We start from the raw sequence: 27402 nt of genomic DNA, 5'->3' as shown, positions 1-27402 counted from the left end.
TTAAGACACACTAACATACTTCAAAACAAGACAAATGGTCTATTTCAATCAAATACTTTTAAAATTATATGCCTTTAAATTAAACTTGAATTACCCACCATTCATAACCAAAGAAATGCAAATTAATCCTTTGTATCTACTAAAATAGCAAAAGAAAAAACAGCTACCATCCAGTACTGTTGGCAACATCAGAATGAACTGGTACACTCATCCATAATGGGGTAGAAAACAACTTATGTGTAAATGTCCAAATTAAGGGAGTGGCTATCTGACACACAGAAATTAATCTAGTAAGTTACAGTATAGCACACGCATTATGAAATTATGGTAGGTTATATGAAAACATCATGTAGAATAAATAGCAACTAAAGGCATGATAACTACTATATAAAAATATATACAAATGTGGAAGACAAGCAAAAATTTAAAAGGTCATCTTAGGTGGTAGGATTTTGGGTGGTTTATAAATAACTTCAAAATGATATTTTTGAAAATTCTGAGACTTCCACATTGAACTAGAAAAAATACTTTTTATTATTTATTACTTAATTTATCCGTGTCACATTTTTAAAAAACTGGCTAAAGACCTGACTTTCGATGTCCTCTTTTTCTATATCTTCTATTGCTTCTGCCTCTATTAATTCATGAGCTCTCTGGTTCTCTTCTGCAGAAAGTAACTCCTTGGAATGCACATTTTCTTCTTCATTTTCACCAAATTCTTCAGAGTCCTTTAGCTCGTCATTTCCATCTTGTTCATGTGCCTCTTGATTCTCCAATTCACAGTCCTTTTAATGGTAAGAAAATTTGGTACAACTAGAGGCAAAGTAGTGTAGGCTATCCACCAAACCTTTTTGGTAATTTACGTGTCTACATGTTTTAAATTTTACCATACTTTGACTTTATTCCCAAAGTCAAAGTTCAATCATTTTACCTTACTAAATTACTGTGTCTTTAAAAAGAGGGGGTCAAATACCAAAGTTACTGAACCATGCATCTAACTCCCCAAATCTCTCACACTGAGGTACACACTAACTGGATTGCTACTGGAGATGCTTTCAAGTTCCAGTTATTTAATATTTACCAAGTCACATCCCAGGAGTTGTCCTAGAAGATATGACTTCACAGAAATGACTTGATTTCTCCATATGCCAGTTTGATTTAACTTCAAAGACCCTGCAAGTCTTACATATTGTAACAAAATTTATTTCTAATTTATAATAAGGCACCCCAACTGCTACATTCTGCTTTTGAAAAATGCAAATAATTAAATGTATTTATTCTGAAATATATCACTGTGCCACAATCCCAGATAGGCAAGGGAACACAGGTTGGGGTTGTCTCTGTTAAGGAATTCTGTTTGACCTTCAAAGTTTATGGATTCACAATAATTCAATAGAGACAAAGAAAAGTAGCAATCTAGTTAGTTTCCTCTTTAACTGCAGAGAAAGGGTTGAAAGCAATGAACACCCTTCCCCTTTTCCTATTCTTATGGTAAATATAACAGGTTTAAGAAAAGGCTTCTGGGTTAGAAGGGGAAAAGTGCAGTGGCATGACTATCAATCACTCAGAGCTGAACTGCAGTGAGGAAATAGAAATTTCTGAGGGAGATGGGCAAAGAAAAGCAATATGATTGTATTAGAATGTGGAGTGATTGGGAGCAGGATGTTTCTGGGGCAGTAGGTTTCACCAACCTCACAACCTATGAGTGAGGAACATTGGAGACTGAAAATGGGAGTAGATGATTATGTAACAGGGGTAAAGGCAAGAAAAGAAAAGAAAAAAGAAATGAGAAGAGAAAAAGAGAAAATAAAAGAGAAAAGAAAAGAAAAGAAAAGAAAAGAAAAGAAAAGAGAAAAGAAAAGAAAAGAAAAAAGAGAATCGACTAAGGGAAATCACCCAGGGGACTTTATTTATTCTGAAATGCCAACATGGACCATTCTCTTCACTTGTAAATGAAAGCAATTACTCTATTATTCATGTCTAGACAATAGGTAATACTTACTTACCACTACTGTATAAATTCTAAAATTTACCAATTCTAAGAAATAAGCATATTCACTTTATTTCAATCGAATACATCATATATGCCGTTACTTCCAAAGTGAAAAAAGAAGTACAAAGAAGGAACTGAAGATTTATTTAAATAGGACTTTTTTTTTAAGCTCTTCTGTTCTTCTAGACATTATGACCAGGTTCACTTAATAACAACACAAAGCTATCCTTTGCAGCACATGAGACAATACTATTATGCTGAATGGACATATCTATCTCCTAACAGTTCAAACAAATGTGAGATTTTTGTGAACTGAAGAGCTGAAACAGAGATATTTGAAAATTAAAAGTTTTTTACTAAACCACAATGTTTTTCCAGGTTATGGATAGTTTTTACTCAGTCATACACGCACTAGTGAAGATACCTGGAGAAAATAAGAACAAAGAAACAAACCTAAAGGAAGATGTATCACAAGAATAACAGAATACAGAGACTGGAGAGTTCTGAAAGGCTCAAACAAAAGCTAGTTACAGGCATGCAATCATCAATTTTAATGGCTCCTTGGGCAAGTATTTCCTAAAATTATCTGATTTCAAAGTTAAATCCTCACCATGAATTTCTTTCTCTCTGCATACCCTCAAAGTGCAAGGTGCAAAGTGTAGGGCATGTGGTATACTCTGTGGTCTGTGTGTCCCTGTAACGTGGGGAGGGGAGAGAGCTAAGCAGTAGGAAGAGATGGCCAGGTGAATGGACACAAGCTAACTTCACGGTAGAGCACACAGACATCCAGAGATGTTATGACCATATGGACTAACTAAACAGAGAACAGAATATATGGGGGTATAAACGTACATAATTTAAGAGGAATTATGGTCATTAAATAATTCCTACAAATGCCACACTACTTAAGACCTAATGATCAGTAAGGAGCAGATCACATTAGTAACACACACACACACACACACACACACACACACACACACCAAAAAAAAAAAAAACCCTGTGATTAAAAATAACTTAGTACACAGAACTGCCACAACTCCAGCTAAAACTATATACGTTATTTTTCTGATTGGTCAGTTTTGAAATACATTAATTTTTAGCCAAAAGAAACTGGCTTATTTATCTTTAAAAGGCAAAACACATTTCTTAATTTGATCTTTCCTAAGTAGCAACACATCAGCAATCTTCTCTCCATTTTAAGGACTACTTTAAGCTAGTTTGTATATTTTATACAGAAGCTAAATGCAATGGGAAGATGAAAAATAAATTATCAATACCTTCATTGCAGCACTTTGTCCAGGAACTAACATATCAATTATCCTGTAGCTGTTCCTCTGGCATCTATGTTTGATTTCTACTTAAAGACCTGGACAAAAATTATTTTTAGCCCTATGTCTCATTCAACTAAAGACAGTTATTGTATTTTTCAACTATGATGAGATTGACAATACTACATAGGTCTCTATCTTTATTTCACCTACATACATCTATTATTCAAGTAAACTGCATGAATTCATCATGCAAAATACTACACTCAAAACAAACATCTTAACCTGAGTAATTAACACTTTACCTTGACAAAAGCATCATCTTCCACAGAAGCATCTCCACTCAACTCATCTGCTTCCTGTTTTTTACCTGCGAAAGAAGGAAAATGGGCTAACAACCAGTATTTTATTACTTTAAGAGCAAAAAACATTTGGAAAAGTTTACCCCACAGTATCACTCTCTACTCCCAAATCATCGACCAAACTAATGCGAACTGCTTATAAACCACCTGCTCATAGCTGTCCCAAACAAAAAAGCTTTGAGAATGTCATGCTGTTTCACAAAAACAAACTGCACAAATAATCCTAACATGAACTCTTCATCTTAACTGACTTGATATACGTAATACACTTTCCTTTATGCCACTCAAACTCTCCTCTTCAATTCTCCCATTAAGTAGCAGCACCCTTCAAGACGGTGTTGTGTCTATCACCAGACATCTGATAGTTAAGTTCAAGGCTCATGTCCCCACAAAGCCATCCCTAGTGCTATTCTTCAACAAGCTTTCTCTGCAATAAAATACTCATACTTTAATCTACACCTTACACTCCATCAGTTGATAAAATATGCCTGGTACTCTCAAATACATCTTACTTCACTATTATAGAAAGGAAATTCCTTAAGTACAGGGACTGCTTTTATGCTTGTTTTGTATTTTTCCAAAGGCCTAAATATAAACCAAATATTAAGGCAAGGAGAAACTCCTTCAGACTGAAAACTGCTAATAGCTTCCAGAGAGACTACAGGTCTCCTCCACCCAACTCGCATCTTCAAACTTTACAAATCAGTTGTTGGAACTTTAAAAATGTTTTCCACATTTAAAGAAATACATATTTTCCCCCAAGCCAATGCCAGAAGTTCACATTTTCAGGTTGCTCCATAAAAACCTACTAACACATGCATCAGAAATAGTGTAAAAAACACAACTGCTGGAACTGTAATATTTAAATTCTTTAAAAATGCATTTATTTTGAAATCTGAATGGATGTTCTTTCCTGAGGTCAACTAATCAACTTTTCCCTTTGCCTAAAACAGGGACTACCATGTACCTATCTTAAGCTTCTGTGACCCCCAGGGTAGAGGGTTAGGGGTAAGGTAGCTGTAAAAAAAGTCAGTGTACCTCCCTTTCCCTAGTCTCCTCAACAGCCCCTATCTTCCATGTACTTCCAATACGAAACCCTCTCCTCAAAGGAGTGATAAAAAAGCAACAAGATTCTGATCCTTCCAGGTATGTGGCAAACAGTATTAAGAGTGGAGGTTTGGGGCGCCTGGGTGGCTCAGTCGGTTGAACGTCCGACTTCAGCTCGGGTCACGATCTCACGGTCCGTGAGTTCGAGCCCCGCGTCGGGCTCTGGGCTGATGGCTCAGAGCCTGGAGCCTGCTTCTGATTCTGTGTTTCCCTCTCTCTCTGCCCCTCCCCCGTTCATGCTCTGTCTCTCTCTGTCTCAAAAATAAATAAACGTTAAAAAAAAAAAAAAAAAAAAAAAAAAGAGTGGAGGTTTGGGGGCGCCTGAGTGGCTCAGTCGGTTGAGTGGCCGACCTCAGCTCGGGTCATGAGCAGGCGGTCATGAGACTTTGAGCCCCGCTTTGGGCTCTGTGCTGACAGCTCGGAGCCTGGAGCCTGCTTTGGATTCTGTGTCTCCCCCTCTCTGCCCCTCCCCTACTCGTGCTCTGTCTCGCTCTGTCTCTGAAAAATAAAATAAAATGTCAAAAAAAAATTTTTTTGAAGAGTGGAGGTTTGTTTTTGTGCTTCTAACCCACTGAGGTAAAAGAGGGCTAAGAGGGCTTGTCCCTGTCTCTTAAGGACTTGTGTGACTCAAAAGACAAAGTGTGAAGCTTGTGTGCCATTCACTTCCTATTTGCAATGTTGGTGTTTGTATTTTAGGGAAAATAGAAATTAGACATTACTACAAGGGAAGCACCTGGGTGACTCGGTCAGTGACTCCTGATTTCGGTTCAGGTTATGAACAATGTGAGCGTAGAGTTTCAGGCATGGAGCCTGCTTGGGATTCTCTCTCCCTCTGCCTCTGCCTCTCCCCCAGTCACATGCATGCATGCTCGCTCTCTCTCTCAATAAACATTTAAAAAAATGGAAGTTACTACAAAGAACAACAAAGTCTGCTAGTCAGAAAGCATCTATTAATATATTTAAAAAAAAAAAATAAGTGAAGATGTTCCTCCCATGGAAAAGAAAATGGTATGAGGTGAGAAAGAGCTCACTACATTCCATCACATCTTGATAAAGTTCCGCAGTACAAAAACCTTGAAGATGCTTCTTTTGGGGAAAAAAAAGCTTTTTAAAAATAGAGGACCACAAAACACACCACCAAGTAATCTACAGAGTAGAGCTTTGGGGGGAACTCCTTCAGAACGTTTGCAAACAGTATTTACTCCTTATGATTATAACCTGCTTTACAATTTACAAAGCATGTGGGAAAAAAAAAAGTTCAATTGATTTTTCTAAGCACCGTATGGTACATGGGGCAGGTAATCACAATATTATGAAAGAGAAAATGAGCCTGAGAGGTTAAGTAGCTTGCCCAAAGCTGGTAAATAGCATTGTCAGAACAGGATGCCAAGGCTTCTCATTTCCAGTCCTAAATTCTTTCCACTACATCTTACTATGACCTACTTAAAAGACATTATCCTAGTAAGGAGTGGTTAATTAACTCAGTTTGAAGATACCATCTTTAAAACGGCAGCCTTCAGCATTATGACAAACTACATATGCTTTGCACATTCTGTGGTGAATTTCACTTGCTTTAGTTTACTTAAAGGAAAACCAAATTACACCACGGCAACAAAAATAACACCAGCAGTCACTATCCCTGCTTATGTGGCTTCCATGGTCCAGGTACCAGGATAAATGTTTTGTATACATTAATGTATTTATTTATCATCATAACTACTCTGAAACTATTATCCCCATTCTATAAAAGAGGAAACTATTGCTGAAAAATTATTCAGATTACAAAGCTAGTGAAGGTAGTGCTTCAATTTAAACCTAGGCCTATATTCCCACTTCTCAAAACCCACAAAGCCATTAGATCTTTGAGTAGCTACAAATGTGCCTATCGTTAATACTATTATCTCTTGTCTTATAAAGAGAGGCTCCCAAAGCCACATCTATAAAATGTTTAAGTCTACTGTATCACATTAAAATGCCGCATGACAAATAGGCAACAAGCAGAGGTACACAAAAGGGCCCAACTTTGCTACCCCGTACTGTTTTAAACAGATCTATCACATGAAAGCACTAGAAATTTAATGTATCAGCTTGTAAACATAAAAACCACAAGGACAAGATTTTCAAACATACAGTGATAAAACCGTAGCAATAATTTGATAGATACACGGTCTTTAAGAAAACTGAAATTTTACCATTTTGGGAAACTGACCTTTAAATTCTTAGACAATATAAGAAAATTCTGGTTGGTGTCTCACAGATGAGCTGACATCATTTTTGTTCTGTATCTTTAGAATGAACAAACTTTACATAAAGACACCTTTGATAATTCCAAAATTTAAAAAAAAACATGAAATTTTACACTCTAGCTTTTGAGTGATTTCATAATTCGTAACTTTGGGCTTACTTTACACATGTTGAATTAGAAACTATACAGTAATTTCTTCCTTACTGAAAAAAGTATCATCCTTTCCTCATATAAAATATAACTCACATTTTAATAAGCTCTGATGATCATCATCCAGCCCAGAACCTAGTACAATGTTATATAAGGAGCAGATGTGCTACCTGACTGATAATGGAGTGAATCATACATTGGATGTAACAAGGTCTGGATTGCTATTCAGCTCTCACGGGGACAAAAGGTAAGAGGTGGCAGGCCAGTCAAACTAGAAACATGTGCAAACCCATCCTGTCAGTAAGGCCTATAAATTCGCAACTTCAATGACGCTACAAAGTACCTCTATGAATTCCTAACTTAGGTCACAGATGAGAAGTAACTTAAAAGAAAAACCAAATCCTCCTCAAACTCCAATAAACAACATCACTTTTGGCACTTTTTTGTACAGTCAGTAACCATTTATAGCTCTCTCATTTAAGCCTGTGCTATCAAAACTCCTACAGCAAGTTAATCAACTAATCTTTAATCCTTCAAGGATTCAGGCACGTGCCACAGAAATGGGAACTGGTGCAAAGGAAAGTAGTATGACCAGGATGAGAGCTAACTTAAAGTTTAATGTTATTGAAGCCTAATATTTTTTTTAAGATTTTATTTTTAAGCAATCTCTACACACAATGTAGCGCTGGAACTCACAACGCCAAGATCAAGAGTCCCACACTCCACTGACTGAACCAACCAGGTGCCCGTTTAAAATTAAAAAAAAAAAAAAAAAAAAAAAAAATTAAGTAAGCTCTACATCCAACGTAGGGCTCAAACTCACAACTCCAAGATCAAGAGTCTCATGCTCTACAGACTGAGACAGCCAGTCACCCCTGAAACCTAACTTTAATGCTTTGAGGAACTAAACTAGAAAATTAGTTGAGCAGTAAAGATAGTCTGAATATCAAAATACAAATAGAAGTAAAATTAATTTATCACATCTTAAATTATCCATAGTAGTAACACATGGCTATTTTTGGAATTAGAGAATTTCATATAAAAACACTGCAATATTCTTCGTGTGATTTTAGGGTCTAGGATAAAATGGCAAAGTAAAAATATTTACACCAAAGGAAGATGACGCTAGAAACAGCTCTTTATTTATGCAACATAAATGTTTATAGGTCCACAGATCTTAAATTTTATAATTAAGGATAATTCAGAATTTTCAGATTTTAGAAGAGTACAATGTATATATATACATATATATGTATATATATATTTTATTAATCTAAATTTCCCAGTGGCTTCTGGAACAGGGTCTCCCAACCAATCACAGAAATATTTGTGCAATGAAATACATGCACATTCATGCCAAATAAGATAAATCAAGACTATAAATAAATCAAGGCCTTAAACAGCTTCACTTTTGCCACCAAACTTAAGGAAAAAAACCCAATTTTTAGAACTTTTGTATTTCAGAATTATGAATAAAGGATTCTGGGTCATAAATTGGCTTTCTCCTCCAAAGGCAAAATGGTCATATAAGGATTTGCAATTCTCCTTTTCAAGTTCAGAAACACCTCCAAAAACAAAAACAAAAAACTCCACACAATAAGTAGGTTTAAAGTAATTTTGCCAAAAAACTTTGTGACTTGAGCAACTCTTCCCTATAAACATTTACAAAATATAAAATGTAGAAATGGTTAGTCATAAAATTGCGATTTAAGAGGGGAGGAAATCAGAATATAAGCCAAACTGAACATGAATGTTTCCAGCAACACCCTGTCCCCAATCACATGCAATATTTAAAAATAATCAGACTATGCTTTGTGTTGTTTGCATACAATTGCATACAATGTTTTAACATCTCTTCTATTAGACTAATATTTTAGTAATAAAACTTTTCTAAAAGACCTAATAGCAGCCATCCAATAGGTCATTTTTTATATATTTTTTAATCTGCAGATAATTATTCATTATAAATCCAGAAAACACCAAAAGTATGTTATTTATTTTTTTAATGTTTGTTTTTTTTTTTTTTTAAGTTTTTTTTTTTTAACGTTTATTCATTTTCGAGAGGCAGAGAGAGACAGAGCATGAGCAGGGGAGGGGCAGAGAGAGAGGGAAACACAGAATCCAAAGCAGGCTCCAGGCTCTGAGCCATCAGCACAGCGCCCGACACGGGGCTCGAACTCACAGAGTGTGAGATCATGACCTGAGCCGAAGTCGGACGCTCAACCGACTGAGCCACCCAGGCGCCCCATTGTTTATTTATTTTTGAGAGAGAGCACATATACACCCACAAATTGGGGGAGGGGTAGGGAGAGGGAGGCAAAGAATCCAAAGCAGGCTCCAGGCTCTGAGCTGTCAGCACAGAGCCCGATGTGGGGCTTGAACTCACAAACTGTGAGATCATGACCTGAGCCAAAGTCAGAAGCTTAACCAAATGAGCCAGCCAGGTGCCCCCAAATATATAGTTTAAAAAATTTGTCAACTTTGTCATCTATAGATAACTAAACTATAAACAAAGACACACACACAAAATGCACACGCGCACAGAGATTTTAAAAGGCAGCAAAAATGTAACTCAATTTTTAATGGGTTACTTATCTATTCTACCAATAAAAATAAAACACTCCTGGCTAACTCTAATTCCTGCTGTCAGAATCAAATAAAATGGTGTGGAGTTTTTTGGAAAATGTAAAGTACACAAAACTGCCAAACAGAAAGAGGTAAAGGAGAATGGTGCCAAGCTTCAAGCTCTAGTCTAGATCAGTCAGCCATTCTTAACTCTGTGTGAGAATCACCTGGGGAACTTTTAGAAAATAATGAAGCCTATGCCCCCAACAGAGCAGCCAAAACCAAATCTCTGAGGAGGGAGGAGCCTGGTATCTGTATTTTTAAAAACTCAAAATGACTCTAACATAGTTCCTAGGACGACTGAGCATAAATAAGCAGCTAGGTAGAATGAAAAGAATTACGAGGAAGACTACTGTTTTCAGGTTCTCCAGACTAGAGAAAATTTCAATTTTATCTGCCTTTAACAAAACACCATGTATGATGTGAGCCTATTTTAGTTGTTGAAAAAAAAATCCGTAAACATAAATCTATGAGTACATGTACACACACACCTTGGATAAACAAGTAACACCTGTGATAGTTTCAGGGTGGTGGAATTATAGGCAATTTTCACTTTTTAGTACTTCTCCAGATTACTCAATTTTTTTAAATGAACATTACTTCACTTTAATAATCAGGAAAACAATACTGTAAAGCTATATTGCAAACTACTATTCCAGGGTACCAGATCTGCCATAGATGGCTAACTTAGGCTGTGGAATTCAGGATGAGAACAGTTAACTCCTAGAAATGCACAACCTTGAGGCCCTTTTATATGATATATACATGAGAACTATAGTAGAGTCAATTAAATACACCCATGAATTCTACCCTTACACCCTAAATCATTGTTCAACCTGTTCGTTAAAGTCATTTCGGACGCTACCAACTAGTAATAAATATTTTTTTCCCCTAGTTCCTGGACAACTAATACTTTATTTTCATGAAAGAGGAGTTCACAAAAAAGGAGTTAAAGTCTGAAGCCCTCTGCCCCTAATTTAGAATGCCTAGAAGAGGACTAACTTGGAAGAAGCACACTGTCTTAAAGAACTAGAAAATTCTACCTACCTTGATACACACCATGTTTGACACAATAAAACAGCTGGAAAAAGTACACAAGTGCTTTGATGATAAACATAATCCACCATATAAACTGCGTAAGACAAAATGCAAGTTCTAATGGCGGAGGTAAAAGGTCTGACTTGTGGATGCAAAAATGACATACACAACTTCTAAGCCTGGACAATATCCTAGCAAAAGTTATGAGGAGTTCCAACAGAGCAACAAAGTGGTAAGGAATAAAAGGCTGTTGCAATGATTCATGTGTTCTAAGAGTAAGTACACTTTACATGTCAGTGCTTAAGGGGGAGCCACCACTGCCACTGGGAAAGGTACCTCTCGAAGGGAACACACTATTAATCTCTGACATACATGCTTCCAACAAAGAAACAGACAATTAAAGTAAGTACCAAAATAAGCATTTCTAAAAGCAGTTAAAAAAGCCATCATATGGCTGTCAATATTCATCCAACAAATATTTTCTGAGTATCTATTATATGCCTAGCATTATGATAGGTATACAGAGACTAATGTAAATGAAGACTATGTCCTTACCCTCAGAAAGTTTCTAGCCTAGTGGGTATCCAAAAGGCTATCCTTTTGACAATCCTGTCCCCAAAGCCCTTGTCAATGCCACAGTTCTGATTAGTTTCCTTAACACCCAACAAACTAAGTTTAAAAAAAAAAAAAGGCAAGAATTAAAGTACATTAGAATACTGTATTATATTAAATATATTTTATGCAGTTTACTATATCCTTATCAGACATAAATTTCAGAAAGCTTTACACAGTAAACATGTAACTAACTTCATTGTCTGTGGTAGTTTCCACACAAAATTAGGCATCAGGTGTTTGGATAAACCTATAACCCAAAATTATACTTGTCTCTACAGGAGGAAAAAGAATCAGATTTCACGTAATAGTTTGAACCTTTACTAAGACTACACGTATTGCAAGTGTGTTTCATCATAAGTACTGCGTTATATACAATTCGTCTGAATACTACACTGATTAACCACATAAAATAACTTCTGCTACAGTTCAGAGGTGACTCTAAGGGTTGCAAATCAAAAGGATGCGATATGCCATTGTTAAGTAAAGCAAAAGAAACCTTAAAACTATAATCTCTAAAACAAGTTAATGAAGAGTTAGCGCTACCTGTTTAACTGCTTTCTTAACACACACCCAAATAATAGGACAATAAATTTCCCCGGTAAAGCTTTCTTCTATGTTACTTAGTAAAAAGTTCATAGCAAAGAGAGCTGTATGTAAAAACACTCAGAAGGGAGAATTAGTATAAGCTACAAACTGTTTCACCATATTAACTGCATGCAAACAGATTTTATAAATATTAGAACCAACTATAACATTATCAAAATTTATTACAAGCTTATGCTTGCAATAACTACGTTTTTTAAATACTCTAAAATACAGTTAAGAATACAGATCCCTCTTCCCTCTGTCTAAACACAAACATTTTTAAAAAAATTTTTTAACTTATTCATTTAAAAAAATTTTTGTTAACATTTATTATTGAGAGAGAGAGAGACAGACAGAGAGAGACAGAGCATGGGAGGGGCAGAGAGAGGGGGAGACACAGAACCTGAAGCAAGCTCCAGGCTCTGAGCTGTCAGCACAGAGCCGGATGCGGGGCTCGAACTCCCAAACTGTGAGATCATAACCTGAGCCGAAGTTGGACGCTCAACAGACTGAGCCATCCAGGCGCCCGGTCATTTATTCATTTTTGAGAAACACAGACAGAGCATGAGTGGGAGATGGGCAGAAAGAGAGGGAGACACAGAATCTAAAGCAGGCTCCAGGCTCTGAGCTGTCAGCACAGAGACCGACGCAGGGCTCGAACTCATGATCTGTGAGACCATGACCAGAGCCAAAGTCGAACGTTTGAGCCACCCAGGTGCCCCTAAGCAGAAACATTATAACATACAAAATTTTTTAAAGAAATAGCGACCCTGCATTTATAACAATAAGCTTAATATTTCACATAATTTTCCAGGTCCATTAAGCTTAATCTCTTGCTTTCTTAACATCATTTGAACTTTTATTTGCTACCTTAAGATGATCATAAGAAATATTTTTTTTCCCTGACAAGCTATTATATGCTGTATCTTGCTGATGTCTACATGACTACCTCTGAGTAATCCCTTCGTTTTCCTTTTCTAATAATCTGTTCTAAAGAATATTTACAATGATTGAGCACCTATGAGCTCTACTCTTCCTTCCTTATACATCTATTTTAATTGAACAGAAAGCATTTTTCTTCTGGCTCCTGGCTATATATAATCATTAAATTTCAGAACTCAAAGAACCTTACAGATGATCTAGTAAAAATTCCAATTTAAAAAAAAAAAAAAAAGGAAACAGATCACTGAAGGAAGAAAGGTAGTGTGACCAAAATGAAGTTATTTTCAAGCTAGATATTTTTAAGTGAAATACGATTTGGAAAAAAGAACTTAATGCAGTAATTCAGCAATTAGACTGAAAAAATGGCACCACATTAAAACACTTTAATTTCTCAAGTTCTTGGTTTTAAAATTGTTATTGATATTTTTAAGTTTCCATATTTAAATTTCAATTTTTAAAATATTATGTTTAAACTTAATTTAAAATTTAAAATAATCTTATTTATAGGCATCTTTCATTTAATTGCACATTGATTCAAACCAGGTTCTTAGTTTGGGATTTACATTATGTCTTTGTAATTCATAGAATTTTTAGTACAATTATAAATGGAATTTAAGGAGATAAGAGCTATTTATCATGCATGTTCTAGAATGAGTCCCATTAAGTACTCAGTAGTAGCCTGCTACAGACAAAAGATTAAATGTTACAACTTCTAACTAAAGACCCCAAGACACCTGCACAACAGTGTTATGGAAAAATTAAAGTTCAAGTATCCTAATAATCCACATAAAGGAAAAAAAATGAATTGATCATATGTACACACACACACTGTATATAGAAAAAAGAAAAACTTAAAATTTTATACTTCTGAAATTATTTCTAAGGGTTAGATGAATGAAATTCCTAATAACTGAAAAAGAGATACACAGAGAAATTAAAAATAGGTGAGAATGAACAAATCAGATGCAGTTTACTTCAGATGCTAAAATCGATAATCAGCTTGAATAATGTGGAACTATGATTAATACATGGCATCTGTTAAACTATCACAAGGTGCTAAATAAATGACATGAATCAAAATCACTATAAGATATATGGTTAATTCCTGATAAACTTTATTTCCAAAATTTTTATCCTTCATTTTGAAATAGCGGCTGGTTTGTCAGCATACGCTCCTCAGCACAAGTTTCTCTAAACACAGGGAAATGTATCTCTCAAAGTGATACACTGTGTCAGTTACATTAAAAGCCACAGATCTTCAAGATAACTGTGTTATTCCTCTAAACTCCATTTCCACCTGTCATTCCCATCCTACCCAGGAAATACTCCTTAGCCTTTATCAATTTCCTTTGGCACAAAAGGGGAACTCTTGCAAACATATGAAGACTCAAATAGTGAGATGGCGTCAAGATCTATCCAGTCCTAGTACCTACAGATTGCTTAAGATCAAATGTTAAATTATTTCACTCTAGTTACAGTCAATCTGGTTCAAGGCAGATAGAGTGATATTTGGATCGCTTAAAGCAATAAGGAAAGTGAGATTTTTAAAAATTCTGCAGCTATCCATGACATACTCTACATGGAGCTTGTAAATAGGTACCTGGATCCAGATATCCACATCATGTCCACCCTCTACCACTATCCTTATGGGAGGGTGGCAGAAATTTGTAATTATTCAAATGAAGATTTCAATTACCAGAATATTTTTAAAACACCTAACTCCCATTTATATCATCAAAGTGTTAATTTAAAACCACTTTTTACCTATTCATTAAATCATATCCTGGAAATATATTGTAGCCTAATTTAAAAGTTATAAAATTAAAATCTTTAACATATCCCTATAATTTAAAACTTTTTTTAAAGCTAATTAATCATGGATTTTTTTCCCTACCTTGTTAGTATGATTGGTGAGGTCTTTTTGAATTTCACTGAAAATCAGAAATGTATAATAGCATAAATGGAAATTAAGTTCACCATGTCAAACAAAATACTAAACATAAAGGTTATAAAATTTTAATATATTAGAGAAAACAGCAGGAGTCAAGGTGAAAGATTTGGAAGGAATTCCATCAATACTCTGCCAATTGTGGGGCAAGGTAGACATGTATTAAACTGCATTTTATTCTTCAGGTCTTCACACTATGAAGGAAGAAACATTATGAAACTTGACTTTGTAATTTTTTGGAAGCAATAAAGAACTGGTCTCACTTTCAGGTCAGCTTCAGCCAAATCTTAAGGGCTACAAGTTACCCAGAGCCTGGCAACAGTAACTTTTCTTCCTTGACCCAAGAAGGCAGAGTGCCAGAGGGAAATAGCAAAGAGTAGCACTATATAAACAGGGCAAGTGGCACAAGAGCAGAGGCAAGTTATATAACCAAAATATATTTTAAAATATGTTCATAACTCGTAACAACCTTTGCCTTTGGTTGGTTTCTTGTTTGGAGTATCAGTTGAAACAGTTAATTCAATATTATCTGGATCGCCTCCTTCCTCTTCAATAGCCTACATTAGAAAGAGAAGTTAATATGCTACACAATCTATCTAAACTTATTTTATAAAAACGAAAAAAAATTAGCAAACCTCAAGCCTCAAGACATTAGAATTGCCAGTCATTTCATAAACCGACTTCAAAAAAGAGCAATTAAACTACACGAGTGTGAGAAACTTTCACGGGGAAATACCATTAGGTACCAAAATCACATGGAGTTTTAAATTCTACCGAGTCGAGATAATTAAATATCACATATTATCATACTGAACAAAAGTCTAAACATTCTCAACTGCAGAAAAGTTGCTAGCTATGAAAGTATATAACTAAAAAGAGCTCTCCTAATTTCTATAATGCAGCCTTATTTCTCCTGTACTACCATTCCACCGCTCACTCAAACCAGAAAGATAATCAGGGATGAAAAAGCAGATTACTGCTCTGATGCAAAAACTGAAAACCCAGCGAAAAACAAACCCTCTCTCTGACCCACCCCTCAACTCCCACTACCAATTCCCCCCACAAGATGGGGAGGAAACGGTTGGGCACAATTAAACGGTAACTTCGCAGAAGTCACCAAAGTAACCAGTCCCTCCGAGGCCAAGAAATGCACGCGCTCACTACCGCCAAAGACTGGGGACCGAGCGCCTCCCGGGTCTCCACGATCGCCCTTGGGAGGCCGCGCCGGCCGTCCGCAGCCCTCGCAGCCTGGCGGGGACGTCCCGGAGGAGGCAGGGGCGCGCACGGCTGCGACGGCCGGTCCCGGACGCCTCGCGGGCCCCTCGCAGGCCCAGCCCGGCTTGCGGGGGCGGGGGCGCCGCGGGAGGGTCCTCACCCTCCCCGCGCGCGCGGGCGCCGCCCGGGGCCTCTTCACCGCGCCGCCCCGCGGGTCCCGGCGGCTGCCGGCGGCCGGGGGCTGCGGCGGAAGTGGGGGCTCCGAGGCGCGGCCTAAGCTCCCCTTCCCGGACCTCGCCGGGCCTCACCTGCTTGAGTCGGGAGACGAGTACGGTCTTCACTCCGGTGATGTCTAAGTTCCGCCGCTTCAGCTCGGACTTGAGATCGATGACCCGCAGATCAGTGATCTTTTTACCTTCCGCCTGACCCGAGGCGGCCGAGGCTGCCACAGCACCGGTAGCGGCAGCCATTTTAGAAGAGCAGCGCGCTGCCGAGGCAGCGAGTGGGCTGCAGGGCGGCGGCAGCAGCGCCAACTTCGACCCAGGCCTCAGCGGCCGCCGGCGCCGCGCAGCGCTGCGCACAATGAGCCGCTGGCCCCGCCCCCTGTCCGCCACCCCAGCGCAACCTGCAGCCGCAGCCAGCACCCGGATGACGGGCGCGCGTGCGCACTGGCGCAGGGGACGGCGTCCGGCGCGCTCCTCAGAGCCGGCCGCGGCCACCTGGGCGGCGCGACCCCTTGCGTGGGCAGGGAGGTCAGGCACGTCCAACCGCACCAACGTCCGCTGCGCCGCGGTTCTCCCGCCTCTTCGTTAGCCATTTTCTGGCAGCGTCTGGAGACTTGAGCAACAATAGTGTCAGGCACTTCGCGGCATAGATAGTTCGCGTGTTACTCAACACAGACCGAGGGGCGTGTGCGCGCCCTGAACCTCCTCCAGAGAGATACTTTATCAGACCTGCTGAATAATCGAAAAAAATGGGGCCAGTGTGCACTAAAGAACTAGGCTCCCCGAGTTCCAATCAAAAGACCGGAAAGAAACCGCGGGGCAGTTTTGGAAAATAAAGAACATAGAGGGCTCTGAGGGTGGCCTGGGTGACAGGTCCCACTAACTGGCTCGGGAGGAAACATGCCTTCAGCCCCGGGAGGCTTCGTTTGTTTCAGGGCTGCCCTACTCACTAGAAAATCAGGACAACTTCCCCTCTGCGTTGGCCTCAGGTTACCGTCCTCTCCGGTGGACCTGAGGGCTCAACACCAAAGTGATCACCGAGTGAGGAAGTTAGTTTATAAGTACTCGTGACCATTCTCATACAGTCCCCGCCAAATTGGGGATCCCAAGAGCAATCACCATCTTATGAGGGACCGGCCTGTACAAGTGAGTACCTCTTTGTAACTTTAGTCAGTGTTTATCATCAAAGCATAAGCAGGTGTGGAATAAAACTGTTCTATACATTCCACACACTGATTATGACGCACAAGGACTTTTACTGGCATTTTCTGGTTTTAAAACTTAAATTGACGAGGTCTGTCTCACTTTATGTTGTTTTTCTCTGGTTGACTAAACAAAAAGGAGAAAAACTGGACATCATAAAATAATACTTGACGTTCGGGTAGTTCTTACCAGTCTATAATGCGCTTTGACATGCAACAACCCTCTTAATCCTTCCGAATTCCGCGGGGTGAAATCTATGCGAGGCTTAGGGAGATTAAATGGCTTGCGCATGTTCGCATAGCTGGTATGTGGCCGAACCGGTGCTCAAATCCAGGTCTCCTGATTCCAAGTCCAGTTCTGTCTCTCGTACAGCTTGATTCACAGTCACAGAATTTTAGAACTCAAAGGATCTTTAGAAATCTGGCACAATTCTCAGTTCTCTCTCAATAAAGATTTTAAGAAAGTTACCTAGGTGCCCACCGCTAATCATTGGCCAAATGGACACTAAACCTAAGATCTCATTCCAGTGTCTTTCCCACTAACCTCCCCTGCTGCCACCTTTTGTGAATACTTGTACAGAGGGGTTGTACTAAGCAAAAGCTAATGTGATAGTTAAAGTGAATAAGTCTTTAAAAAAATTTTAATAATGGAATTATCTTAAAATGGAGATCTATGCCTTCTGATCTGAGGCACTTGGGAAGGACACATCACCTGCCCAAATGCCAAGAATGTTTAACCTGAATCTCATCGTGACAAAACAATTAGACAGTTGTGGGACATTCAACAAAATAAAAGCTCTAGATTCTTCAAAAAGCAGTATCTTAAAAGTAAAAGTAGGAAATAAGACTAAAGGGATTTGATAAATTTTGTCAGTGATTGTTGTTTGGGTTCTGGATCAAAAAAGCTACTAAATGAACAATTGGGAAATTGGGGACAGTTGGGAAATTTATATAGTAGACTGTGTTATTGTGCCAATATTAAATATCTGGAGTGTTAAATCGTGGGTATGTTGAATGTCTTAGTCCTTAGAAGATACTTGCTGAGGTTCTTAGACGTGAAGAAGTATCTTTCTATCTGCAATTTACTTTCAAATGGTTGCGGGAGAAAACAAATGTAGCGATGTGTTACAAATCACTGAACTCAATGTAGCAAACTGTTAATAATTAGGGAAACAAATGTAGCAAAAATGTTAATAATTAGGAAATGTAAATGAAAGGTATAAAGTTGTTAATAGTACACTGTTTAAATTATTTTTATAAGTTTGAAGTTATTTATAGACAATACATAAATCTAATTTTTTGTAATAGAAAATAAAATGGAGGAAAAATATTTTTGCACTTTTAACATATAGAATATTTAATTTTGTCATTAAACGTATGATTTTTGGTTTTTGAAATTACTTTCTAAATAGTTCATCTTTATTTTTTTATGTTTATTTACTTATTTTGAGAGAGAGAGAGAGAGAGAGAGAGAAAGAGAAAAAGAGAATCCCAAGCAGGCACTGCACTATCAGCGCAGTGCCCAATGTGGAGCTTCAGCTGAGGAACTGTGAAATCATGACGTGGGCCGTAAATCAAGAGTTGGAATTTAACTGACTGAGCCACTTAGGTGCCCCTAAATAATTCACTTTAAATGGATGTTTCTTTAGTATGATGTATTTTTTTTTTTCAGTCTTGATCTCTAATGAAATATACTTATATGAAGGAACATGGTGCACTTATTTCTGCATCAAGAACACTACTTAAGGGGCACCTGGGTGGCTCAGTCAGTTGAGCATCCAACTTCATTTTGGCTCAGGTCATCATCTCACAGTTCGTGGAATGGAGCCCTCCATCCAGCTCTGCCCTGACAGCACTGAGCCTGCTTGGGATTCCCTCTCTCCGTCTCTCTCTGCCCCTTACCAGCTCACACTTTCTCTCAAAATAAATAAACATTTAAAAAAAGAAGTAGAAGAACACTACTTAAAAGGTAATAATAACATATTTTATTACCATTTATCGAATTCTTTTGCACTCATTATGGGTTTTGTTTTCATATAAGCTCATCTTTTAAGAAACATCTATTAAGGGGCGCCTGGGTGGCTCAGTCAGTTAAGCGTCCGACTTTGGCTCAGATCACAATCTCATGGTTCATGGGTTCGAGCCCCGCATCGGGCTCTGTGCTGACAGCTCAGAGCCTGGAGCCTGCTTTGGATTCTGTGTCTCCCTTTCTCTCTGACCCTCCCCTGGTCATGCTCTGTCTCTCTGTCTCAAAAATAAATAAACATTAAAAACATTTTAAAAAAGAAATACATATTGAATATTTGCTATCTGCCAAGCATGCCAGACTCTAGGAAGATAATGATTACCTAGTCTCTCTTGTTCACCATTGTATGGGCTCCTAACACAGTGTAGACACTCAGTAATAAATTGCTTGAAGGAAAATAGGTACAGTGCTCTGAGAACCTATTATAGAAAAATTTAACCCTTATAGGGGTAGATAGAATGATTTTATTTTATGGAAGCATAACCTGAGATTCAAAATGTCAATAACTAGTCCAAGAGTGTAGAGTTAGTAAAAGGAAGATTCAGGATGATTTCAAATCCACTGCAATTTTTTTTATTATAACATCTTATTTTCCACCAAAGTTTATTTCCATTCCCAAAGAGAATTTTCTTCCTTCCTCCTAATGCTAAGCTCCAATTATTACTGTTCATTCTGTTTTTTTGTTGTTTTGTTTTGTTTGTTTCTTTGTGGAGAGAACTTAGTCTCTGCTTATCATCCTCCTGGCCAATATCATTTTTTTTTTACCCTCACTTTCAAGTAGGCTTTAAAATCTTTCTCATCTTGAAATATCTTTGCTTGGGGCGCCTGGGTGGCTCAGTCGGTTGGGCGTCCGACTTCAGCTCAGGTCATGATCTCGCGGTCCGTGAGTTCGAGCCCCGCATCAGGCTCTGTGCTGACAGCTCGGAGCCTGGAGCCTGCTTCCGATTCTGTGTCTCCCTCTCTCTGGCCCTCCCCCACTCACGCTTTGTCTCACTCTTTCTCTCAGAAATAAATAAGCATTAAAAAAAATATATCTTTGCTTGACCGAGATATTTAGTGTTGACAGCTGTTGAATTGTTGCTGTGTCCTTCTCTTAATGGAAAGTGTATAGCTTCTGGTAATGACAGAAGAGGTAAGTCAGATAAATACCCCCTCTGAAAATAACAAAAATGCTCGACAAAATATAAAGTTCAAATCTTCTATTTTCTTACTGACTTTCTGTCTCTTGTTACATTAATTATTGTGAGAGATGTGTTAAGAATTTCACAAGATAGTATATAATGAGTCACTCTTTACAACCCCAGTGCAGCTTTCTGCCCATGGGCCCTGTCTCATGGTTTAATAAAATCACCTTTTTGCACACACAAAACAAAATTCACAAGAATGTGGATTTGTTTGTGGAACCATCAAATGTGACTTTATGTATTTTAATGTTTATTTATTTTTGAGAAAGACAGAGACAGAGTGTGAGTGTGGGAGGGGCAGAGAGAGAGGGAGACCCAGAATCTGAAGCACAATCCGGGCTCCAAGCTGTCAGCACAGAGCCTGATGCAAGGCCCGAACCCACAAATTGTGAGATCATGACCTGAGTGGAAGTAGGATGCTCAACCAAGTGAGCCACCCAGGTGCCCCTGACTTTATGTAATTTAAGACTTTATTAGATACATACAAATATGCAATTCTTACACCTTCATCACTAGTTAAGTGAGCCTTTTATCTTTAGTGGTTTTTATTTTGCTTAAATGCTATACCAGATTTCTCTTGGTTAGTGTTTACAAAGTGTGTCTTTTTCCAAACTTTTGCCTTTAATCTTTTTGCATATTTTTAAAATGTGTTTTTCTAAGTAACATACAGTTGTTGTTGTTGTTGTTTTTAATCTAGACTGGCAATTATTTACCTGAAATATTTCATCCATTAATATTTAATGTGATTACTTTTAGGTTTTTGGTGTATTAAGGTTCAGAGAAACAGAACCAGTAGGAGAATATCTGTGTGTGTGTGTGTGTGTGTGTGTGTGTGTGTGTGTGTGTGTGAGTGTATGTGTAGAGAGAGAAAGAGAGGGAGATTATATATATGTATGTATGTGTGTGTGTGTGTATATATATATATATATATATATATATATATATATATATATATATAAAATCTCACACAATGATGGAGGCTAAGGAATCCCAAGATATTCCATCTGCAATCTGGAGTTGTGTCTTGGTGCGTGGATTTTAAAAATGTATCCTCCTTGGGTTTTGTTGAATGTCTTGAATCTATGGATCAAGAAGATTTCCTGGCCTTATTCCCAGGAAAGTCCATGGTATAATTCCAACCCAAGTGTGAAGGCCTGAGGACCAGGGGAGCCAGTGGTGTAAATTCCAGCCCAAAGCATAAGACTGTTGTCTCAGCTCAATGATTTTTTTAAAACATTTTTGTTTATTTTTGTGAGATACAGAGAGACAGAGCGCCAGAGGGGGAGGGGTAGGGAGGGAGACACAGAATCCCAAGCAGGGTCCAGGCTCTAATCTGCCAGCACAGAGCCCAACGTGGGGCTCGAACCCACAAACCGTGAGATCATGACCTGAGCCAAAGTCAGACGCTCAACCGACCGAACCACCCAGGCACCCCCCAACTCAGTGATTTGAGGGCCATTCTTCAGGATTGTCTCTCCTTAAAGATAATATTAAGAGAATATTATCATGATCTTGGACTAGGAAAAAAAATATGAGGACACAAAAAGCACTGACTACAAAGGAAAAAATTGATACATTTGGCTACATTAAAATTAAGAATTTTTGCTCATCAGAAGTTACCATTAAGAGAATAGAAGGCAAGACATGGAGTGGGAGATATTTGTAACACATAAAACAAATTCTGAGTTCATAACCAGAATCTACAAAGAACTCCTACACATTAAGAAACCAATTAAGTAGGAAAAAAATAGTCAAGTCTTGAAAACATACTTCACCAAAAAGTCAAATGGCATAAACACACACACACACACACACACACACACGCACACACAAAGTGATCAATCTCATTAGTAATCAGGAGATTATGTATTGACAGCGATATCTCTTTATATTCCAGTATGATGCCTAAATCAGAGAGACTGATAATACCAAGTGTTGGCGAAGATATACAGTAATTGGAACTGAGAGTAAGTGAGAGTACAAATGGATACAACTACTTTAGAAAACAGTTTAGAATTATCTAACAAATTTACAGAATCACATATCCTTTGACGGAGATATATCTTAAGTATATAACAAGAAATACATGTGAAACAAATACACATAGCAGCAGAATTTGTAATAGCCTCAAACTAGAAATCCAACAAATATCAAATTAAAAGTAGAATGGGTAAATAAACTGTAGCATATTCATACAAAGCAATACTATAAAATAATTGAGGCTCCTGGCTGGTTCAGTTGGTAGATCATGTGACTCTTGATCCCAGGGTCATGAGTTTGAGCCTCATATTGGGCATGGAGCCTACTTAAAATAAAAAAATGCAAGGGGTGCCTGAGTAGCTCAATTGGTTGAGCATCTGACTTCAGCTCAGGTCATGATCTTGTAGTTCTTGGGTTCAAGCCCTGAGTCAGGTTCTGTGCTGACTGCTGACAGCTCAGAGCCTGGAGCCTGCTTTGGATTCTATCTCTCTCTCTCTCTCAAAAATAAATAAACATTAAAAAAATTTTAAATACAATAATTATCACAAAGTAATTATATAGCTTCATGCAACAATCTGAATAAATCCAACAAAAATGATGTTGGAATAAATCAAACATAAAATACATACTGTACCATTTCAAACACAATATAAATATGGGCAAAACTATGTTGTTTAGAAATATATACTGAAATGGTAAAACTATATATAAAGGAAATCAAGGAAGTCACTGCCAGAAAAGTCGAGAAGGTGCTTAGGTTTAAACAATAGGTATGGGTTGTGATTGGGAAGAGCTGTACACGACTTCTCAAATGCTAACAATATTCTATTTCTTGATTCAGGTGGTAGTTCTATGGATGCCCACCTTATAATAATTTTTAAATCTGTATATTTATGTTTTCCAAAATTTCTATATGTAGATTATATTCATGAAAAAGAGATTAGAAATTGAAAGCATGGGCTTTAGGGCCATATTAGCATAGATTCACATTCTACTTTTGAGGTTTATAGATGTATCTTCTTATCTTGAAAAAAAGGAAATACTGTGTATCTCCAAGTCTGATTTTGAGAATTAAATAACTTATGTAAAATTATATACCATATAACAAGTGCCCAGCCATTGTTCTTATTTTCTTTTTGTATCCATTAAACCCATGCTATAAAATGAATATTAAAAAACAATAGCAATAGTGGGCACTTGGGTGGTTCATTTGGTTCAGTGTCTGACTCTTGGTTTTGGCTCATGGTCATAATCAGTTCATGAGTTCCAGCCCTGTTTCAGGTTCTTTGCTGACAGCTAGGAGCCCACTTGGAATTCTCTCTAACTCTCTCTCTGCCCCTCCTCCCATTCTCATTCTCTCTCTCTTAAAAATATATGAACTTAAAAGAATAGCTTCATATATGCAAACAAAGGCCAAATAGAACACTTGGTAGAATTTCTTCACCCTATAAAAGAAAATACTTAAGTTTAAACAACACAAGAAATATCCAATACATATATGAGGAAAATTATAAACCACTTTTGAAAGATTCAAAAGCTGACTTAAATAGATACACCACATTTTCTGAATAAAAGGTTTGACATCATAAAGATGTCAAGTTTATACTGTATCATTTCCTGTACTATCAAATCCTTTTTTCTGGGACATGGCAAGTTGATTAAAAAGTTAATTTTGAAAAAGAAACAAGCAAGAATCACCTAGAAAACCTGAAAAAGAACACCAATGATTAGGTGAGCTAGGCCTACCAGATATTAAAACATAAAATACTTATAGTTAAAATAATTGGTATTGACTAATGAGTAGACAAACAGACCAATCTAAAGAGCAGAAATCCACAAACAGGCTGAGTTCCATAAGGAAATTTAGGAAATTGAAAAAGATTTAAGCAGCACCTCAAAAGTTGAGATTGCTGTGGCACCTAGATGGCTCAGTCGGTTAAGCGTCCGACTTTGACTTGTGATCTCACGGTTTGCAGAACCACAAATCTCCGCATTGGGCTCTGTGCTGATAGCTCAGAGCCTGGAGCTTGCTCTCCCTCTCTCTCTGTGTCTCCCTCTCTCTCTGCCTCTCTCCCGCTTGCCCTATGTCTCCTCTCTCTCTCTCTCTGTCTCAAAAATAAATAAACATTATAAAAAGTCAAATATCTCCCTCATACCACTCCTTTATAGTCACACTCACTCCTTTCCCCCACCCACACAACTCTAACCCCTGGCAACCACTAATTCTCCACTAATTTTTTTCTCTTGAAGAATGCTACATAAACGGAATTATACAATATGTGACCCATTGAAAATATCTTTTTTTTTTACTCCACATAAGCCCCTTGAGATCCAACCTGTTGCGTGTATTAACAGTATGTTCCATTTTATGGTTGAGTGGTATTCCATCATACCAATATACCACAGTTGGTTTTTGTGTGGACTTAAGTCATTTCTCTGGGGCAAATGCCCAGGAGTGTGAATGGCATGTCAAAAACAAAAGCTTAGTATCCCTAATATAAAAAGAGCTTCCAAAAGTAGAGAACAAAAAGCCATGTTTATTTTTTAATAAGCTGCCAAACTCTTCTAGTGTGGCTTTACCATTTTATGTTTCCACCAGCAATTTATGAGACATCTGGATTTCCCACATTCTTGCCAGTGTTTGGTACTTTTACTTTTTAATATTTTAGCTATTTTAATAGGTATGTAATGATGTCTGATCAAAAGTTGGGATTTTTAATAACTAAAGTGAATCAATTTCTAACACCATGATAAATCCCAAATGGATTAGATATTTTAATATAAAAGATGAGATCATACAGGTCCTGGAAGAGAGCACTGGTGAATTCCCAGTTGCTGGTAACCATTGATCCAACTTCTGTCTATAGTTTTGCCATTTCCAGTTCGCCATATAAATGGAATCATATGGAATGAAGCCTTTTGTTTCTGGTTTATTTTACATGGCTTAATGCTGTTGAAATCCATCTATGTTCTTGTATATACTATTACTTCCTTTTGTCCAATGGCTGAGTAGTATTCCACTCTATGGTTGTACCACAATTTGTTTATTCATTGACCAGTTGATGGACATTTGAGGTGTTTTTAATGTTACCATTATGAATAAGGCAACTGTAAATATTAACATACAGGTACTTGTGTAGACATATGTATTTATTTTGGGGGAGAGTGGATACCAAAAAAGGGTAGTATGTTAAATATACTTGTATATTTAACTTCAGGAGAAAGTTCCAAACTGTTTTCTTGATATGCTATTTTGCATTCCCAGCAGCACTATCTGAGGGTTGCAGTTGCTCCAAATCCTTATTAGCATTTAATATGATCAGTCCATTATATTTTGACCATTTTAGTAGATATGTAGTGTTATTGTCTTCATTTGCATTTCTATAATGACTAACAACTTTGGACATGTTTTCATGTGTTAATTTGCCATCTGTATATGAGGAGATGTCTGTTCCAATCTTTTGCTCATTTAAAAAATTGAGTTGTCTCATTATTACTGGGTTTTAAGTTTTTTTTTTTATATAGTATGCATATAAATCCTTTTTAAAAATGTTTGATGTTTATTTTTGAGAGAGAGAGAGAGAGAGAGAGAAAGTGAGAGAGAATGGGGGAGGGACAGAGAGAGAGAGGGAGACACATTATCTAAAGTAGGTTCCAGACTCTGAGGTCCAACCTGTCAGTCCAGAGCTTGATGCAGGGCTCTAACTCATGAATCGTGAGATCATGACCTCAGCTGAAGTTAGACGCTTAACCAACTGAGCCACCCAGCTGTGCCTGTAAGTCCTTTTTTATATATGTGTCTTTTGAATATTTTCTCTTGGTCTCTACATTATACTATCATTTTATTAGAGGTGCTTTTAAATAGCAGGACTTTTAAACTGTGAGGATGTCCAGTCTATCATTTTTTTCATGATTCATGCTTTTTGCATCTTAGTAAGAAATATTTGGCTAACCCAAAGTCCCCAAAATTTTTTCTGATGTTTTCTTCTAAAAGTATTAAGGTTTTTGCAGCCACTCTGGAAAACAATATGGAGATTTTTCAAAAACTAAAAATAGAACTACCCTATAATCCAGCAATTGCACTACTAGGTATTTATCCAAGGGATACAGGTGTGCTGTTTCGAAGGGACACATGCACCCCAATGTTTATAGCAGCACTATTGACAATAGCCAAGTATCAAAAGAGTCCAAATGTCCACTGATGGATGAATGGTTAAAGAAGGAGTGGTATATATATACAATGGAGTATTACTCAGCAATCAAAAAGAATGAAATCTTGCCACATGCAACTACGTGGATGGAACTGGAGGGTATTATGCTAAGTGAAATTAGTCAGTCAGAGAAAGACAAATATCATATGACTTCACTCATATGAGGACTTTAAGAGACAAAACAGATGAACATAAGGGAAAGGAAGCAAAAATCATAAAAACAGGGAGGGGGACAAAACATAAGAGACTCAAAAATATGGAGAACAGAGGGTTACTGAAAGGGGGGTGGGAGGGGGGATGGGCTAAATGGGTAAGGGGCACTAAGGAATCTACTCCTGAAATCATTGTTGCACTCTATGCTAACTAATTTGGATGTAAATTTTTTAAAAATAAAACTTAAAATGCTAAAATAAATAGCTGAGCTGGGAGAAAAAAATTAAACACACACACAAATAAAGGTCATCCAAAACTCAAAAAAA

General features: G+C 37.6%; 2 protein-coding genes across 15 annotated transcripts in view; one reads left to right on the top strand and one right to left on the bottom strand.

Annotated features, from left to right (window-relative positions):
* Positions 1-16670, bottom strand: part of SLTM (SAFB like transcription modulator) — a 45462-nt gene extending 28792 nt beyond the window's left edge. For 4 of the 14 annotated variants that reach the window (XM_053889021.1, XM_053889024.1, XM_053889023.1 and 1 more), the window contains exons 1-3: positions 16405-16669; positions 15351-15438; positions 3570-3655 (exon numbers count right to left, since the gene is read on the bottom strand). In XM_053889021.1, coding sequence (XP_053744996.1) covers positions 3570-3655; positions 15351-15438; positions 16405-16566 — 336 coding nt within the window. In that variant the 5' untranslated portion in view covers positions 16567-16669. Of the gene's footprint in view, positions 1-587; positions 786-3569; positions 3656-15350; positions 15439-16404 lie in introns of all 14 variants that reach the window. The other 10 variants (XM_053889018.1, XM_053889020.1, XM_053889019.1 and 7 more) reach the window with 6 other exon arrangements.
* A 669-nt stretch (positions 16671-17339) lies between these two features.
* Positions 17340-27402, top strand: part of RNF111 (ring finger protein 111) — a 126406-nt gene continuing 116343 nt past the window's right edge. Inside the window, exon 1 of the mRNA XM_053889027.1 lies at positions 17340-17466. The gene's annotated coding sequence lies outside the window, so the exon portion shown is untranslated. The remainder of the gene's footprint in view (positions 17467-27402) is intronic.

This window comes from Panthera pardus, unplaced genomic scaffold, assembly GCF_024362965.1.
Source record: "Panthera pardus isolate Hobbes unplaced genomic scaffold, ASM2436296v1 HiC_scaffold_24, whole genome shotgun sequence".
Classification (NCBI taxonomy): domain Eukaryota; kingdom Metazoa; phylum Chordata; class Mammalia; order Carnivora; family Felidae; genus Panthera; species Panthera pardus.
This window is presented reverse-complemented; position numbering and strand designations above follow the sequence as displayed.